The 18,332-nt window shown below is 36.8% G+C and overlaps 1 protein-coding gene across 2 annotated transcripts in view; it reads left to right on the top strand.

The window, feature by feature from the left end:
* Window positions 1-17,383, top strand: part of TET2 (tet methylcytosine dioxygenase 2) — an 86,095-nt gene extending 68,712 nt beyond the window's left edge. For both annotated transcript variants that reach the window (XM_087724174.1, XM_087724175.1), the window contains 3 exons: window positions 1,657-1,794; window positions 8,135-8,495; window positions 12,288-17,383. In XM_087724174.1, coding sequence (XP_087580300.1) covers window positions 1,657-1,794; window positions 8,135-8,495; window positions 12,288-13,654 — 1,866 coding nt within the window. In that variant the 3' untranslated portion in view covers window positions 13,655-17,383. The remainder of the gene's footprint in view (window positions 1-1,656; window positions 1,795-8,134; window positions 8,496-12,287) is intronic.
* The last annotated feature ends 949 nt before the right edge of the window (window positions 17,384-18,332 follow it).

Consider the following 18,332-nt stretch of genomic DNA (forward strand, 5'->3'; position numbering starts at 1 on the left):
TGAGAATATATTTGCTAAACAAAACTCTGCATTGGCAACAGGAAGGGCATCTGGCCATTAAAACACTCTGCTAGCTCCATTCAGTTGCCCAGATTCCACCCCGCAAGGGATTATGGGGTAGTTGAATGAAGATGATGAAATAAATCAACAAAAATTAACTGGTTAATTTAAAACACAGCATTTGCAAGAGACAAAGTTTTCAGAAACTAACTGTGGTGACATACAATATGTTCAGTTTGTGGCAGTGGTGAAATTCAAATTTTTTCACTACTGGTTCTGTGGGTGTGGCTTGGTGGGCATGGAGTTGCTTGGTGGGCGTGGCTTGGTGGGCATGTTGAGGGAAGGATACTGCAAAATCTCCATTCCCACCCCACTCTGGGGCCAGCCAGAGGTGGCATTTGCCGGTTCTTCAAACTACTCAAAATTTCCACTATCGGTTCTCCAGAACCTGTCAGAAGTTGCTGGATTTCACCCCTGCTTGTGGCCTTACAGATGATAGATAGATAGATAGATAGATAGATAGATAGATAGATAGATAGATAGATAGATAGATAGATAGGAGGGAGAGGCAGGGGTAGGGGGGAGGGGTAGGGGGAGAGAGAGGGGGGGGCTCAATTTGAAGTGCCCTCAGCAACAGAAGTAGAGCAATAGGTATATTTCAGCCATTCCTAATCACAGTGATGCCCAAATGATGAAATATTGTTACGTTATTAAAGAGAAGAATTTGGATTATAACGTGATGATCCATATTCTGTTACCAGCTGGAAAGGGGGGTTGCTGGGTGGCTCCTCATGCGCATGGTCCCCTCATGGCTGCTGTGTTGCGCTGCTGTGATAACGCAACATAGCCATACGCCCTGAGGCTGTGCCCAGCTCTTTGGGAGCCTGCTCACAAGAGAGCAACCTTCCGACAACTCCAAAACAATAACCACCACACACACACACACGATAATAAAGCCCAAGCCATATTTTGGAGGTCAAAAGAAAATAAGACCCTGTCTTATTTTCGGGAAAACACGGTATGTTAAAGCTGGATTTCCCCAAATCTCCTTTTGCAAAGTGGATATTTTTAAAAAAATTGGGAAATGCTGAGATCAAATGGAGGGATTCCTTCCAATATTTCATTTTATGGATTTTTGGGGAATGTCTTATGTGACTACTGTTGGTGAATAGCATCTGTCATTATGAAAGGGAGAGAAAATAAATAGATGAAATTAAGAAGTCTACTGCAGCCTATTAATGCCCGCTAATAATTTTTGACAAATGAGCACTGCTAATTTCAAACTATTGTATTTGTATTTGTTCCCAGCTTGGCTATAGCCCTGCAGTGCTACAACTTCAGAACTTAAAAAGTCTATTTGCAAGAGCAATTTGGTAACACGCAGTTGGTAAATGAAATAATATAAATATAGGGGGTCTTGGTGCTCTCTGAGCTTGCTTATTCTCTTGCTGACGTTACATTACCCTAACAAGGTAACATCATCAGTGGTAGTAAGAAATTAATTCTGGTGACTTGCTTGTGGCTGGTCTTAGAGATTCTTTGGTTGGGCTGTTTACTGATGGTTCTTTTGCAGTTCCTTAATTGGGGCATTATTTACTTGATTGTTGGTCTGAAGTTAACCTTGGAGTTAATCGATATAAATATATTTGTGTCTAGATTGAACATGAAAACAGAGCTTCTGAATGTCGTCTGGGTTTAAAAGAAGGTCGTCCATTCTCAGGGGTCACTGCCTGCTTGGATTTTTGTGCTCATGCTCATAGAGACCTACACAATATGCAGAATGGTAGTACATTGGTAAGTCAGTGATTCACCAAGCCATTACTCGTGCACAACAAACCTCTTGCATTAAGTTCCTCATTTTTCATAATCTCTATTTCTATTAAGTTGGCACATGATGGCTACCAAGGAAAATTGTGAAATATTGCATCAGTGTGAATGCAAATCCTCTAGGCTTTTAATTTTAAAAAAATGAGGTTCTCAAGGTTAATTAGGGGATGCAGTGGCTCAGTGGCTAAGATGCTGAACTTGTCAATCAGAAAGGTCTGCAGTTCGGTGGTTCGAATCCCTAGTGCTCTGTAATGGAGTGAGCTCCCGTTACTTGTCCCAGCATCTGCCAATCTAGCAGTTCGAAAACATGTAAAAATGCAAGTAGAAAAATAGGGACCACCTTTGATGGGAAGATAATAGTGTTCCATGTGCCTTTGGCATTTAGTCATACTAGCCACATGACCATGGAGACGTCTTCGGCCAGCACTGGCTCTTTGGCTTTGAAACGGAGATGAGCACCGCCCCCTATAGTTGGGAACGACTAGCACATATATGCAAGGGGAACCTTTACCTTTACCTTACAAGGTTAATTCTTAAATTTCTTGCTCCTGTTTGCTCTCTTGTTCTTTTTTTTTTAGTACAGTGAAATACAGTGAAATTGGAAACTTTAAAATATACAGTTTTGATTGGCTTGTGTATTGCAGAATTTATGCATTGGAGTCCACAGAATTTGAATTTGAATTTATTATTATTAAAATTTATAGGCCGCCCTTTTCCCTGAGGGGACTCAGGGCACAGAAACTTTGCTGTAAAGTTAGTACTATTTTTTTCAGACATACAAGATTGAAGCCCTTTGCAAGAACTATGGGAAAGGAATAGGAAAATAACATTGGCAATGTTTTATAGGTGGCATCTCCCACCTGCGAGAATAGCCAAAATGTTTAGAAATTTAGCGCAAAATTGTTGGAAATGTGATTATGAATCAGGCACGTAATACCATATGTGGTGGTCATGCCAAAAAACAAAAGAATATTGGTGGAAAATTCAAAGGTAGCTGATAGAGATAACCAAAGAGGAAATAGAATTCAAACCAGAACTATTTCTTTTGGCAATCATAAACGATAAACATAACAAGGGGCTAATCTACTTAATAATACATATTATTACGGCAGCAAGAATGGTCTTTGCCCAAAACTGGGAAAAAAGGGAAATTCCACAAGAAGAGGAAGTAATTAGGAAAATTCTAATTTGTGCTGGAATGGATAAATTGATGTGTAAATTGAAGAACAAAGACGAATCAGAATATTATAAGATCTGGGATAAATTTTATCAATGGTTGGAACAAAAAAGGAAAGACCCAAAATAAGCAATGACTAAGATGTATAGAATGGAGATTAGAATTATGTATGAAATCATAACAGTGAAAATGTATAATGCAAGAACAAAGCAACTTGGATGGAAATACGATATCCTTATATTTGTAAATACGGAATAGACCAATTGTAAATAAGCATGGTGGTTATAATATTTAACTTTATATTGTGGCATGTATGGTAAAGACATTGTGTGTCCAATGTTTTAATGTGTGTTTAATAAAAAAAACTTTTTAATTAAAAAAAAAAGATTGAAGCCCTTTGAAAGGCATTCCACGTACTCATAAAGAATATGTCCTCTACAGTCATGTATTCATCCCATTTCTCATACATCCCTTTGGAAATCCAGCATAATGTAGCAGTTAAGGCATCCAACTAGAAACTGGGAGAGTGTGAGTTTCATCTTAGGCAAAAAGCCAGCTCAGTGATCTAAGGCTAATCACTTTCAGCCACTTTCAACTTTCAGAGACAATGGCAAACCCCTTCTGAAAATTCTTGTTAAGTAAGCTGTAGGAACTTATTCAGGCAACCTCCAAGATACATGCTGGGACTGAAGAAAATAATAATCTGTTTTATCTGTTGTCTTTCCTTCCCATTTTCCCCTCAACTTTGCCACACATAATCCTTTTTTGCTAATTCATCATCTCTTTACATCTCATGCCTAGCCTTTGTGACTTTCTGTTTGCTGATGATTGCCTCAAGGGAGCAATCAAGATACATTTTCTTAAGAGCTAATTTGTTCTTCTTACTGGCTATTGTATTCTTAGTAAGTGCTCCAACTCCATAATCCAAAGGATTTTTCTTGCTCTTTCTTGCTGTTCATCTTTCAGAGTCATACATTATATTAGACCATTCCTTTAGCTATTCTGATCTTTGTTCTCATACAAAGTCTTATCCTTCATAACCTTGTCTAAATTTGTAATTGCCTTCTTCCCTAGGATTAATATCCTCTTTACTTCTTCACTGCACTGTACATCTTTATCTATTCTTGAATCCAAGAAAACAAAACTATCTACCATCTTCACTTCTTCACCATCAACTGTAAGTTCACTTAGCATTCTGGTTAACGCTATTTTTGCTTTTCTAATATTTAACATTAACTCAGATATTTCACTTTCTACATTTTCTTTCATAATGGACTCTTCTGCATCTTTCTCACTTGGGCTGATAAAGTGCTATCATCTGCATGTCTCAAGTAGTTCATTTTTTATCACAAATTTTTATTCCAGCAGACATATCTTCTCATCTTTTTTTCTATATTATTCAGTACCTTTCTTTTGTCCTAATTTTTCCAGCAATCATTCTTATATATACATATTTCCCTCTTCTACTCTACTCTACTCATCTTCCAATATACTTTCTTTTCCTAAAGTCATTCTACTTTCAACTTTAGTTTTATGTCTTCTTTTTCTTCCATGCCTATTTGTCCCATGATCTGTTCTTAATATTGTCAACATATGATTCATCCCATATTTAGAACCTTTTATCAGTCTTATATCCTTCTCTCACTCATTTTTTCTCATAAACAATCACCTCAATGACCATTTTATATTTACATTCATTTCTCTACAATGTCTTCAAAATACTCACCAAATAGACACTATTATTTATTTTTGAGTCCCTGAATCACCCATATTTTTCTACACTTTCTTATCTTATACTATTCATTAAATCCTCACCAATTTCTTCTGGATTCTATTTATCCAAAATGTTGCATTTTTTTTCCAAAACCCATATTTGATTCTTCCACTACTATCATTTATTGTCACCAATCTATAGATTCATATTTCCATATACACAACAAGCTAGATGAATTACATTTTGATACAATATATTGTTCTTTCATTCCTAGTTAAGCCTATGGCTTCCTTTGTCTGCATATATCAACTTTGATCAAACAAAATCCAACTTTTTTCTTTCAGATCAATTACATCCTCCCTCTTTTTCACAGTTTTATAGACACGCAATATTGGATTTATTACATTTATATGCCGCCCTTTTCCTCGAAGGGGACTCATAATAGTTATTATTTATTGGGATAATAGATTCTCCACTTCCATTTGGTCCTTAATTAAAACATTCACATAACATTTTTAGTTAAACAAAGAATGTGTAGTCAAGGTTATTTTAGTCATATCTATTTCTTGTACAGCATTCTCCACTAATGGTAATGGAGAAAATTAACCAGTTTGGGCCTATATGCCATTAGTACAAACCCTTTTGTAGCCCAAGCTTGCTCATCCCATTACATGCAAACTACAGTCTCTAATGTAGGAACTGCTTTATAAGCCAGCATATTATCATAGGCGTTGTATCAGCATTTAACACATTTTGTATTTGACACAGACTTTTTAATGCCTTCTGTCATTGTATTTGTAGTATACAAAAATTTAATTAAATTTTCTGATCCACACGTTTCACATTTCTAAAATATCCAATTAGATATGCTCAATTTCCACTCTGGCAATTCTGCAAGATTTTCTCCGTTTCTACTTCTTTTCTCATATGTTCCAGTTATATGTGTCATTCTAAAAAACAGGAACTCAGTGTCAGCACTTGAGATAAACAGACTTCCTTGGTATCATTTCTAAACCTATTTTTGAAGCTTCATTCTTCCCATTAAGGTATTCTTCTGACATGACAATTTCATTATACAGTATCCAAATTTCTACATATACTTTTCTCGAACACTATAGAGAAGTGCTTTGCCATTTTCTTCTTTCAGCTTTGTTTTAAGTTCCTTCTCTTAGGTGGGCTGGCTGAAGAGAGCTGAGAAATCCATTCATTTGCTAAAGTGAAATTAATCATTTGCCAAGGCAATGTAAAAGGAATACAATACTGATCTCTCTTAAGCATGAGTGCCAATGAAGATTGGTTGCTAGATATATTCCCAAAGTGCTACTTCTAGATTGATCACCAAATTTGAAATATTTCAATCTATCATTCCCTTATTGATTGACATATTTTAACTTTTGTTTTGATTTAACGGAAGTTTATTAGGATTAAACCAAAAAGACCATTCCCTATTCAGCAATGATTAGCAACCTGTATGCTGATGTGAATATGTATGTGAAGAAGTACACTTCATGTAAAAAAAATTTTTTTAAATTTTAACATATGTGGACCTATCAATATTTTATCCTCATTCAAGTGGCATATAAAAGTAAAGGTGACACAACTGAAGAAAAACATGAAAAATTGACTTTATTATTTATTAAATGTATTATTAGCAAATATTTATTCAACAAAAAAGATAATGCCATTTATTTCTGTAGAAATACTAAGTTGGCTCTAATTTCTGATATTTGGAAGAAACCAACCCAGGTTGCAGGGGTTTTTTTATAAATGAAAAATAGGATAGGATAGGATAGGATAGGATAGGATAGGATAGGATAGAATAGAATAGAATAGAATAGAATAGAATAGAATAGAATAGAATAGAATAGAATAGAATAGAATAGAATAGAATAGAATAATAAGAGTTGGAAGGGACCTTGGAGGTCTTCTAGTCCAACCCTCCCTCCCCAGGCAGGAAACCCTATACCTCTTCAGACAAATGGTTATCCAATCTCTTCTTTAAAACTTCCAGTGTTGGAGCATTCACAACTTCTGGAAGCAAGTTGTTCCACTGATTAGTTGTTCTATCAGGAAATTTCTCCTTAGTTCTAGGTTGCTTCTTTCCTTGATTAGTTTCCACCCATTGCTTCTTGTCCTACCCTCAGATGCTTTGGAGAATAGCTTGACTTCCTCTTCTTTGTGGCAGACCTGAGATATTGGATATCATGTCTCCCCTAGTCCTTCTTTTCATTAAACTAGACATTTCCAGTTCCTGCAACTGTTCCTCATATGTTTTAGCCTCCAGTCCCCTAATCATCTTGGTTGCTCTTCTCTGCACTCTTTCCAGAGTCTCCACATCTTTTCTACATCATGGCGACCAAAAATGAATCTAGTATTCCAAGTGTGGCCTTACCAAGGCTTTATAAAGTGGTATTAACCCTTCACATGATCTTGATTCTATTCCTCTGTTTATGCAGCCTAGAACTGTGTTGGCTTTTTTGGCAGCTGCTACACACTGCTGGCTAATATTTAAATGGTTGTCCACTCTCACAATGGACAAGATCCCTCTCACAGGTATACCATTGAGCGAGACCACATATACTGTACTTATTATGCATTTAGTTTTTCTTGCCTAAATGTAGAACCTTACTTTTTTCACCATTGAATTTCATTTTAGATAGCGCCCAATGTTCAAGTTTGTCAAGATCCTTGACATAGGGGCACATCCCATATCAAATCACCTCACAGCATATTAATGCGATCTAGATCTGGGATTTGGCTTGACCATATCAGCATCCTCCATTTCTCTTCTTTTCAGCCATTCCTTGTCGATTTACTCATCATTTACTCATCATTTACTCGATTTACTCACCAATATTTTCCCAAATCTGTGTCATCAGTTCATGGATTTCATCACTGGAACATTTATTTCCCAGGAATATTAAGCGCTCCTAATATGAAAAAAGATGCCAAAGTCTTCATTTTATACAAACATACATAATGTACAAATAGTAGCGAATACAGGAATAAAGATGTTGACAAAATGGAGTCCAAAGTGCCCCTAGGTGGCGCTCGCTGACCTCTAAATGTTTTGGTTGTTTGTTTTTTTTAAAAGGAGAAAAGTAATTAAAAATGATGGAATCTTCTAGAGAACAAATCCCACAAAACATTCTTCCATGGTCTAGATTATTTTAGATTGTTATATTTTTATTTGTTATTGTTGTTTTTAATGGGTTACTGACCCCTGGGGAAGCTATTGAAAAATAGAATATTTGTGGTTAAAAATAATCCATGTTTAATTTAGCTTTACAATCTGCCTCTCAGGAAAAATTAGCCATGTGTGACTTTAAGGTCATGGTCATAATCGTTTGTAGGCCAAGTTTAACCTCATGTCATTGGTTGGTCCAAATGTGTCTTCCATCATATTATTTTAACAGGTCTGCACACTTACCAGAGAAGACAATCGTGAAATTGGCCAAACACCAGAAGATGAGCAATTGCATGTGCTACCCTTGTATAAAATATCCAATGTAGATGAGTTTGGAAGCACAGAAGGTCAGGAAGAAAAAAAGCGAAATGGTAGCATCCAGGTTCTTAGTTCTTTCCGACGAAAAGTAAGGATGCTGGCAGAACCTGTGAAAACCTGTCGGCAAAAAAAATTGGAAGCCAAGAAAGCAGCAACAGAAAAGCTGGCCTCCATGGAGAATGGGCCTAACAAACACGAGAGAGAGAAACCAGCCACAGCACGTCAAAAGCAGGTCAATGCAGAAGCATCAGCTCATAGCAAGCAATTAGCAGGTATGTTTTCAGTAGGCATTAGCTATGATGTCAGCTCTGTCACATGTACCATATGGGCTATTTGTACTTTGAACATGAGAAATATGAGACAGGATCACATGGAAATAAAATTGTATGAAAATGGCATATGTCTTAGCATGTCACTTATTCCCCAATATGTGATTAAGCAGATTCATTGTGGGACACGGTGGCTCAGTGGCTAAGACGCTGAGCTTGTCGATCAGAAAGGTCAGCGGTTCGAATCCCTAGCATTGCGTAATGGAGTGAGCTCCCGTTACTTGTCCCAGCTTCTGCCAACCTAGCAATTTGAAAGCATGTAAAAATGCAAGTAGAAAAAATAGTCATGCCAGCTATACGACCACAGAGATGTCTTCGGACAGCTGTGGCTCTTCAGCTTTGAAACGGAGATGAGCACCACCCCCTAGAGTTGGGAACGACTAGCACGTATGTGCGAGGGGGACCTTTACCTTTACAGAATCATTGACTTGAGTTGAGTCACAATGCCTTCACTTTGTGGTTGGATGTGAAAATTTCAGAATCTATGGCAAAATGAGAGGCTTATTTAGGACAAATTATTTTAGATATAAAGTCATTTGGATTAAAATCAGTGGGACTTTCTTTTAGAGCAAGTAAAAGTACATTTACACTGGAGAAGGAGGAATGTTTATTTTAGTCCAAGATCATTATATGAGAAGAAGGTTAAATAATTGCTGTTCTGATCAAATTGAACTATGGGGTGGCTGCTATTTCAATTTTAAAATATGCACATGAAAGCATTGGTGGCATTTTTGGCCACCACTTTTGGCACTCATCTAGTTGAGTCCATGGAGTCAGTTCTTCTCTTAATGAACCAGCATGTTTCCTTATTTTTCTCAATTGTGTTTAACAATGGCCAAGTTTGCTTAAGATACAGAAGGATCTTGACAAACTTGAACATTGGGTGCTATCTAACAAAATGAAATTCAATGGTAAAAAAGTAATCTACATTTATACAACAAAAACAAAATGTACAGGTACAGTATATGTGGTATCTCGCTCAATAGTAGTAACTGTGAGAGGGAACTTGGAATCCTAGTGGACAACCATTTAAATATGAGCCAGCAATGTGCAGCAGCTGCCAAAAAAGCCAACACAGTTCTAGGTTGCATAAACAGAGGGATAGAATCAAGATCACATGAAGTGTTAATGCCACTTTATATTGCCTTGGTAAGGCCGCATTTGTAATTCTGCATTCAGTTTTGGTCGGCACGATGTAAAAGAGATGTGGTGACTCTAGAAAGAGTGCAGAGAAGAACAACAAAGATGATTAGGGGACTGGAGACTAAAACATATGAAGAACAGTTACAGGAACTGGGTATTAATGAAAAGAAGGACTAGGGGAGACATGATAGCAGTGATCCAATATCTCAGGGGTTGCCACAAAGAAGAGGTAGTCAAACTATTCTCCAAGGCACCCGAGGGTAGAACAAGAAGCAATGGGTGGAAATTAATCAAGGAGAGAAACAACTTAGAACTGAGGCGAAATTTCCTGATAGTTAAAACAGTTAATCAGTGGAACAGCTTGCTTCCAGAAGTTGTGAATGCCCAACACTGGAAGTCTTTAAGAAGATGTTGGATAGCCATTTGTCTGAAGTGCTATAGGATTTCCTGCCTAGGCAGGGGGTTGGACTAGAAGACCTCCAAGATCCCTTCCAACTCTGTTATTCTGTTCTGATCTGTTCTGTTCTAATTAAACTACTCAAGGTTTTAAAAAAAAACCAAAAAGTGAGTTGGATGTGTCTTCCTTACAGTAGGAATTTGATCTCAACAATAATTACCAAAAGAGGATTTATATCTAAAACAGAAAGGAGATCTATTTACAGGACAGGTCTATCACCTAGCTAGCTACATCCTACCAAAAGGAGAATCCACATTTTCTCCATTGTTGGAAAACATGGCTGAGAGGAGAGAAAGAACTCCTTAGATCAGCAATCATTTTAAGTATAGGATACGTAAAAGACAAAGAAAAGGGACAGAAAGCAAATTCTTAACTTTCTTACTGCATCCTATCCCTTCTATATTCAATAGATTATGAGATGCTGAGGAATTAGGGCTTCCAACAAAGTGTCTATAAAGAGCTTAAGAAGGACATCTTTTGAGTGGACAAACACATGACAAATGCAATTTAAAGAGGTGCCAAATGATACATATTTTAACAAAAACCTTACTTAACATATATACTGATGGGGTCCCAACGAACCAAGAAAAAACATTTTGATATCACTGTTGATAGCTGAATGAAGATGTTGACACGATATGTAGCTGTTTGGGGCGGGGGAAATATATGCTGGGAATTAAGATAAAACTGACAACCAGGATCATAGTACCCTTATAAATTCTCACTCATAACTGGAAAAAAATATAATGTTTGGTGCGGGGGAATGCAGAAGGGAGCAATCAAAACCATCAAGAATCTTTTATGAGAAAAGACTAGAATATTTGAAACACTTTTATTGGGAGAATAGGTTATTTAAAGGGGACATGTCAATGTGTGTAAATTATATATGTCACCAAGAAAGTAGAAAAGGAGGTGTTATTTTATTTTGTTTTGTTAACTTTCACAAAGCTCCTGGGGCAGAGCTCATCTAATATAGCTGATTGGCATGGGGTTTACAATAAACAAAAGAAATGCTTTTTAGTACAGTTAACCATTCAGAATTCATTAGGCATAGTGATGATTGATCTTTGGATGCCTTTTAAAGATAAAAATAGAAATGTTCACTACTTAGAACAAAATGTACAAAGGTGCTTCAGATCTGGTCTTTGGTACCTTCAGAAGCTTAAAGGAGTCGTTTTTTTACCTGGGCTCTTAAAGCATCAAGTAGTTGTGCAGGCTTCTGGTTGAGTTGAGGTAACAAGTGTAAAAGTTTGATTGCATCCTATTACTGCTTCATTATACTTCCTTCGATCCTTTCTCTGAACCTGTTTGACTATAAATCCAAGGAAAGAGAGGACTTCTTTAAGAAATTACCAACAGGTAAAGGTAAAGGTAAAGGTTCCCCTCGCATGTATGTGTTAGTCATTCCAGATTCTAGGGGGCGGTGCTCATCTCTGTTTCAAAGCTGAAGAGCCAGCGCTGTCCAAAGACGTCTTCGTGGTCATGTGGCGGCCATGACTAAAGGCTCATGGAATGCTGTTACCTTCCCACCAAAGGTGGTTCCTATATTTTTACTTGCATTTTTACATGCTTTCGAACTACTAGGTTGGCGGAAGCTGGGACAAGTAATGGGAGCTCACTCCGTTACGCGGCGCTAGGGATTCAAACTGCTGACCTTTCTGATCAACAAGCTCAGCGTCTTAGCCACTGAGCCACTGCGTCCCTTGTGCCAACTGGTACAAGGAGGATATAAATGCCAGATTTGAAGCCCGTTTGCTTACATCAGAATTCAAATATTGCACAACTCTAGAAGGGCTTTGAATACATGTTTCAGACGAGTACCTGTGTTATTTTTCACACCTGCTTCCAAGCCCTCCTAAGATATCTGGGAAACAAAACAGTGCCAACATTTGAGCCTTGGCCTGATTCATCAAGAAGGCTATTTTTATTTTCAGAGGGGAAAGATGCCGGTAACATTCATGTTTGATCTGCAGTAATTTCCCATATCTCTTTATTTGTGGCATAATTCAATTGTACAAACCTCTTACATGAAAACTAGATTGGGCAACATCTTTCCATCATTGAATTAATTCTATACAAATGATAAATATTTTCTTTCCACCTTAAAGCTCTTCCCTTCTCTTTCTTGTGCACAGATCTTTTGCATCTTTCAGGAGCAGCTGTGCCACAACAGCAACTTTATCAACATCCATGCCAGGCTCTTCCTTCTAAACCTCAGTCAAATCATGGCAATTTATACTCTGCTTCTGACCCTACCAATCTCTATATGAGTCTTGCTAATCCAGCTAATCCATATTCTAACTCTACGCATCCTTCCAATCCTTATGGAGGATCCAATCCAATGAATATCTACCAAACTTCATCACAACCTACAGGACCTTATTTGAATTCTTCCAGCCTCATCAATCCCTATTCTATTCATTTAGGTCAAAATAACCAGTATCCTCATTACCCATGCAATGGAAGCTTATCAATAGACAATTGTTCTTATTATAATTCCTATTCTGCTCAGACTCAGCATATGGACTTGTTTAGCTATCAGAACCAAGATTCTCTGTCTAAACTAAGTCTACCTCCAATACATACATTGTATCAGCATAGGATTGCAAATAATCAGAATTTTGGGCACAGGTACTTGAATTATGGAAACCAAAATGTGCCAGTAGATGCTTTCAACAAATGCACCTTTAGACCAAATGTTCACCATGCAAGTTCTTTCCCATCTTACGCCCAGCATGAGACTGATAACCCTTTTATGGACATCACCTCCAGGCTGAAATCTAATCTGAATAATCCAGGTGTGGACTTCATGAATAAAAATGGTGACCATCTGTATCCCCCAGCACACCTTGCCCATGACTATCACAGCCTGTTCAATGGCTCTTCTCATTCACTCCATCTCCAGAACAAGAATAGCCAGGCAGCCAATGGGCTGTCAAACCTCTTTCCAGATTTCAACCCTAATAGAACTGCTTCCGAAGTAGGTGCAAATAAAACAGAGGGGCTCAATGCAGAGGACCCTGATGATGTCTGGTCAGACAATGAGCAGAGTTTTCTGGATCCAGAAATAGGTGGCGTTGCAGTGGCCCCATCCCATGGATCAATCCTTATAGAGTGTGCTAAGCGTGAACTCCATGCTACCACCCCCGTGAAAAACCCCAACAGGAATCACCCTACAAGGATATCACTTGTCTTCTACCAACACAAAAGTATGAATGAGCCAAAGCATGGGCTGGCTTTGTGGGAGGCAAAAATGGCTGAGAAGGCAAGAGAAAAAGAAGAGGACTGTGAGAAGTATGGTCCGGATTATGTGCCTCAGAAAGTACATGGCAAAAAAGTAAAACGGGAGCCTGCTGAATTAAACGAGAACCTGGAACCAACCTATTTTAGATTTATCAGGTCCCTTGCACAAAGGACGATGTCTCTTACCACAAATTCCACAGTAACCACATCTCCATATGCCTTTACACGGGTTACAGGGCCTTATAACAGATATATATAAAAGTCACCTTTGTTTATTACCTCATCCTTTAAAAAAAAAAGTTAGTAATTATTCCCTTTAGATTAGATAGAGTCCGAGCAAGACACAGTATTTTTCTTTTTCACTTGCCATTGAGGAGATCTCCGGCTCCATCCCAGCAAAACAAGTAATTTTACCACTGCATCTATTTGGAGAGCTGTCACAAGTCACAATTCGAAACTGAAACCAAAGTATCCTATGCAAAATGAAGACGACCTAACAACCAACTGGGACTGAAATACTGCTATGACTACTGGTAAAAAAAAAGAATGACCATAATTTTTTTTTAAATGTACATCTATAACCATTTTGCTCAGGAGCAGATAAAGCAAGAGAGTGTGTTTTTGTTTTTAATGGTGAAAACTCTGTAGTGTCTCTTCTGCAGAAAATTGAAGATTCTGCTAGGTGCTAAACTGATGGTATACTGAAATGCTTACTGGAAATGTAGTTTTTAGCATGGAACATTTTGTTTTTTTGTTTTTTTGTTTGGCTTTGTTTTGTTTTGGCTATGATTTTAACATAAATTAATGTTAATCAGGATAGCTACCCTTACAACAAAAGCACTGAATTTGTTTCGGCTATTCTAAAACGTGGTGCTAGATATAAAAATGGTGTCTACTGCAGCATTTAGACAAGTTTTAATGTCTTTTATTAGCACTAAATAGGATTAAAAAAAACCAATCCTGCTTTCCTTAATCCATAAACAAAACGTTTACATTTGTGATGACATCCAGTTAATCTGATTTTTTTTAAAAAAAAAATCAGCTACAACTCATTGTTTAAAGCATGGGTGTCCAACCAATAGCTGTGGGTTGGACGCACTTGTTTTAAAGCATGGAAACCTGGATGAAACAAGGGCAAGATCCAACAAAGCTATTGTATGAGCACTGCAGGCAGAATGTGCCAGTAGCAGCTAGAATAATGAAAGGAAAAAGGCACCTTTTTAAACTAAGAAGACCTCTCCCTATTCAGCCCCAGAAGAATTAATCCTCACACTTCAATGGCTGAACCGTGGAATTGATGGCATCTCTCAAACAAACAAAGCTTAACCATTGGTTAGTACTGGGGTATGCATCCATTCTGGTTTATCTACAGGAACAGTTGAAATATTAAGGTCCTGTGTTCAGCATCCCCATGTTCTGTAGGTGCTATAGCAGTGATGGCAAACCTTTTTGGCATTCAGTGCACGCAAAATGCAATATAAACTTCCTAATTAACTTTAACAAAAAAGGATTTAGATGACACAGTATGGGTATGATCAGGCTTTATTTTGCCTGTTTCTGATTTCTCACAGTTTCGGTGCTGGGCAAACCAGTTGCGCTATTATGTGATGCCCATCTCTGATACTTTCTCAATCTATGCTAACATTTTGAGGAATATTTTCCCGGTGGCTTAATGCCCCACAGAATTGCAAATAAGAAAAGAAACTGGTCTTCTTTTATTTGAATAAAGCGATTGAAGATAACAGTTTTATTTTGATTGTCAAATCAAGATAAAACTGCAAAATATGCAAATAAGGCTTACATGGTACAGCCCTGAATTCTCATTCTGCTACTTCTCCGTGCTAAATAAGCTTTGTTGGATCTCACCAGAATTCATTTCACTTGGCAAAGATCTGATTAAGAGCAGCCAACAATAGAAAAATGTTTTGGGAATGGTGCTTGAAAAACTCTTTAGATGTTGTTGCAGTGTTGCCACTGAATAATATTATCTGGGTGCTAAAACTTTCCAGACATTTACTGTAACATTAAAAGAAACTTATTTGAATAAATGTATGCAGTATATGCATATTAAATTCAATATTACCTGGAATCACTGGGAGTCGGGTAGCATGTACTTTTAATAACTTATTGTTAGATTGTAGAGAGTAATCTGCAGTTAGAATCATAGTCCAAGATTGGTGAAAACTTATTAATTCAAGACTTAATGAAGAACTTAAGAATTATTAAGATAGTACCTTAAAGATGGAGCCCGTTTCCAGCAAAGTGGCTTTCTGTAAAATTAAGATATCCAGGTTCAATAAATTCAAGGTTTCCAAATGTTCAGTAAATCCTTTAGGTTAGGCTCCAAGGGCTGCAAACAAGATTGTTATAACAGCAGATTTCTTTTCCCATAAATGTTCAACTTCTACAAGCGTTCAACAAATTACAATTATTGTTATTACAATCTTTTGATTAAAATAACAATATTGGGGCAAATTTGATTGGGGCAAATTTATATAAGATGGAATGGGGAGAAGGTATTTGTAATTGCAAACAGCAGGAGAAGGTTTTTAAGCCAATTATAGACACAAACTGAAAACCATTTCTCAAACACTCGCTAAATAAAGAATAGAGAAAAAATAAATCCTTTATTTACTCTATTCAACCAGAGGTAACGGGATTAAAAAAAATACAAGCTTTGTGTTTTGGTGCTCGTCTTACACAGGTATATTGTAAATATTAATTTTAACTATTTTAATGAAAAACTCCTTTCTGAAATAGTACACATTTTAAGTTTTTAATATATATATATATGTCACAGATACAAAAACGTGTTAAACTTGACCATTTTGTCATGATTTTGAGCTACTTTTTAAAGATCCATAGCATTCTACAGATGATGGTTACTGCTTTATTTAATCATGGATTATTTATGTTATGGTATATGGCACTGCTCAGTGTAATGTGGCCATATTTTCTAGGAAATGTTGAGAAGGGTCAACACAAAGAAATACAGGGTTGTACTGTAGGAAGTTAGGGGTTTGGGGAGAATACAGTAGAGGCAGCTGGCTTGCTGTGATGGTTTTTAATTTGGTAGTTTGTATAAAAGTGTAAGCAAAACAGATGTATAGTAACTTGTAAACAATTTTAAAGCAATGTTTTAGTATTTTAATAATGTACAAATATATAAATATATATTATATATCAATATATATATCTATATATCTATATATGGATTTGGAACTCAACTCACATCATGGTGCTACTTGGCCTGTTCTCTAAAAAAAGTGTGCTAAAACCATGTTCAAATTATGTTTGAATGATGCTCCTATTTGTCATATACCTCAATTTTACTTGGCAGTAGGATTTTAAATAGTGATATATAAGATATCATGTTCCCCTGATTTTCTGCTTCGCTAATATTTGGGAAAAAGAAATTCTCACTACTTGATAGCAAGTGTAACTTGAATTTTAACACATAGTTTTGTTCTAAAAATTCAGGGATATATCCTCTCACAATTTCCTTAGTAAGCCAATGTATCATCTGTGAATGTGTATGTAAAATTTTATTGTACAGATTGATAAATATTGTTGAACCCTTTTTTAAAATTCTACTTTATTTTTGAGAATCTCAACTGTTTTTTAATTCTGCTTCTAACTTTTACTTGTAAATGTATTAATGGCAAATTTTGCGGAGTAAATCCATTTCTTCTTTTTTATAACAATGGAAGTGCATTTTTAATATTGTAAACTCTGTTTTGAGGTTTCTTATTTTACATCCTCCCCCTTTGCATGTCACATATAAAATAAATCATAGGTTGCACTGAACTGACAAGAGGACAAAGTAGGTATTTGGCTGCTAACCATTTGCAAGAAGGTTGTGCCTTTTCCAAATTCTATAAATAGGTTTTCAACGGTGATTGCAGTTTTATTTCATGGGCTTTGAAGACAGAGCTTAAAGAACAGAGAAATTCATGGAGAAAAGACTACAAGAAAGACTACCAGCCATGACTACCTTTAAGGTTGGGGGCAGCATATATCTGAATGTTAGTTCCTGAGATACAACATTTGGGAAAGAAGTATAGTATTTGTATTCTGTATGCAATTCTTTGCATCCGGTTGGCTATTGTGAGAAAAGCATACAGGACTTGTTAACTTTTCGTCTAGCCCAGTTGATCTTACATTAGGCATAGGCATTTCTAAAATATGGCAGTACAATACACACACACACACACACACACGAATGTGTGTAAAACTTGATTCTGAAACAAGTTACTTGTATTTTTTTCACTCACTATCAAGGGTACATGGACATACCATATCTGGGCTGCAGAAATCAGAATAATCACTACATGGCAGCAAGAGGTTTTCTGCCTGTCCTTGTTTCCATCCAGTAAATTATCTTGTCATCCAGACTTATTTGCAATCTAGCCTAAGGGAACCCTTTGGATATTGCTGAGCTTCCACCTAAAACAGTTGTAGTTCAGCACAATCTGGAGACGTTCCTCACCCTTGTTTCACACACTCAACTTCCCTATAAAATCAGTGGAATTATCAAGTTGCCTCAAGAGTAACCTTTGCAAGTCCAATGCCTTCCCTTTGTTTTTTCTTTAATGGAGTTTTATTATCTGATTATAATTTTTCATTGAGTATGTCATGATCAAGCATATGCAATGCTACAACTACAAAGGTCCTCTGCTCTCACTTTAAACATATGAGCTTAGTTATCTCTTACATAGTCACCCCAAACTGAAGCTCTGAGGTACATGTAGATGCCTTGGTATGGGCAAGGGCTATTACATTTTGATACAATGTCCACGAGGAAACCTCTTTCCTTTGAATAAATCAGAATTCTCTCTTCACTGTTGTATAAATGTATAAGCATTGTTGGATTGGAAGACTTGTCTAGCAAGTTAATTGAACTTTAGTTATTCTTTACATGGGTCTTACCTGATGTA

Source organism: Thamnophis sirtalis, unplaced genomic scaffold (assembly GCF_051295495.1).
Source record: "Thamnophis sirtalis isolate CommonGarterSnake01/CBP01778 unplaced genomic scaffold, rThaSir2_p1.2 scaffold_10, whole genome shotgun sequence".
In the NCBI taxonomy this organism is placed as follows: Eukaryota; Metazoa; Chordata; class Lepidosauria; order Squamata; family Natricidae; genus Thamnophis; species Thamnophis sirtalis.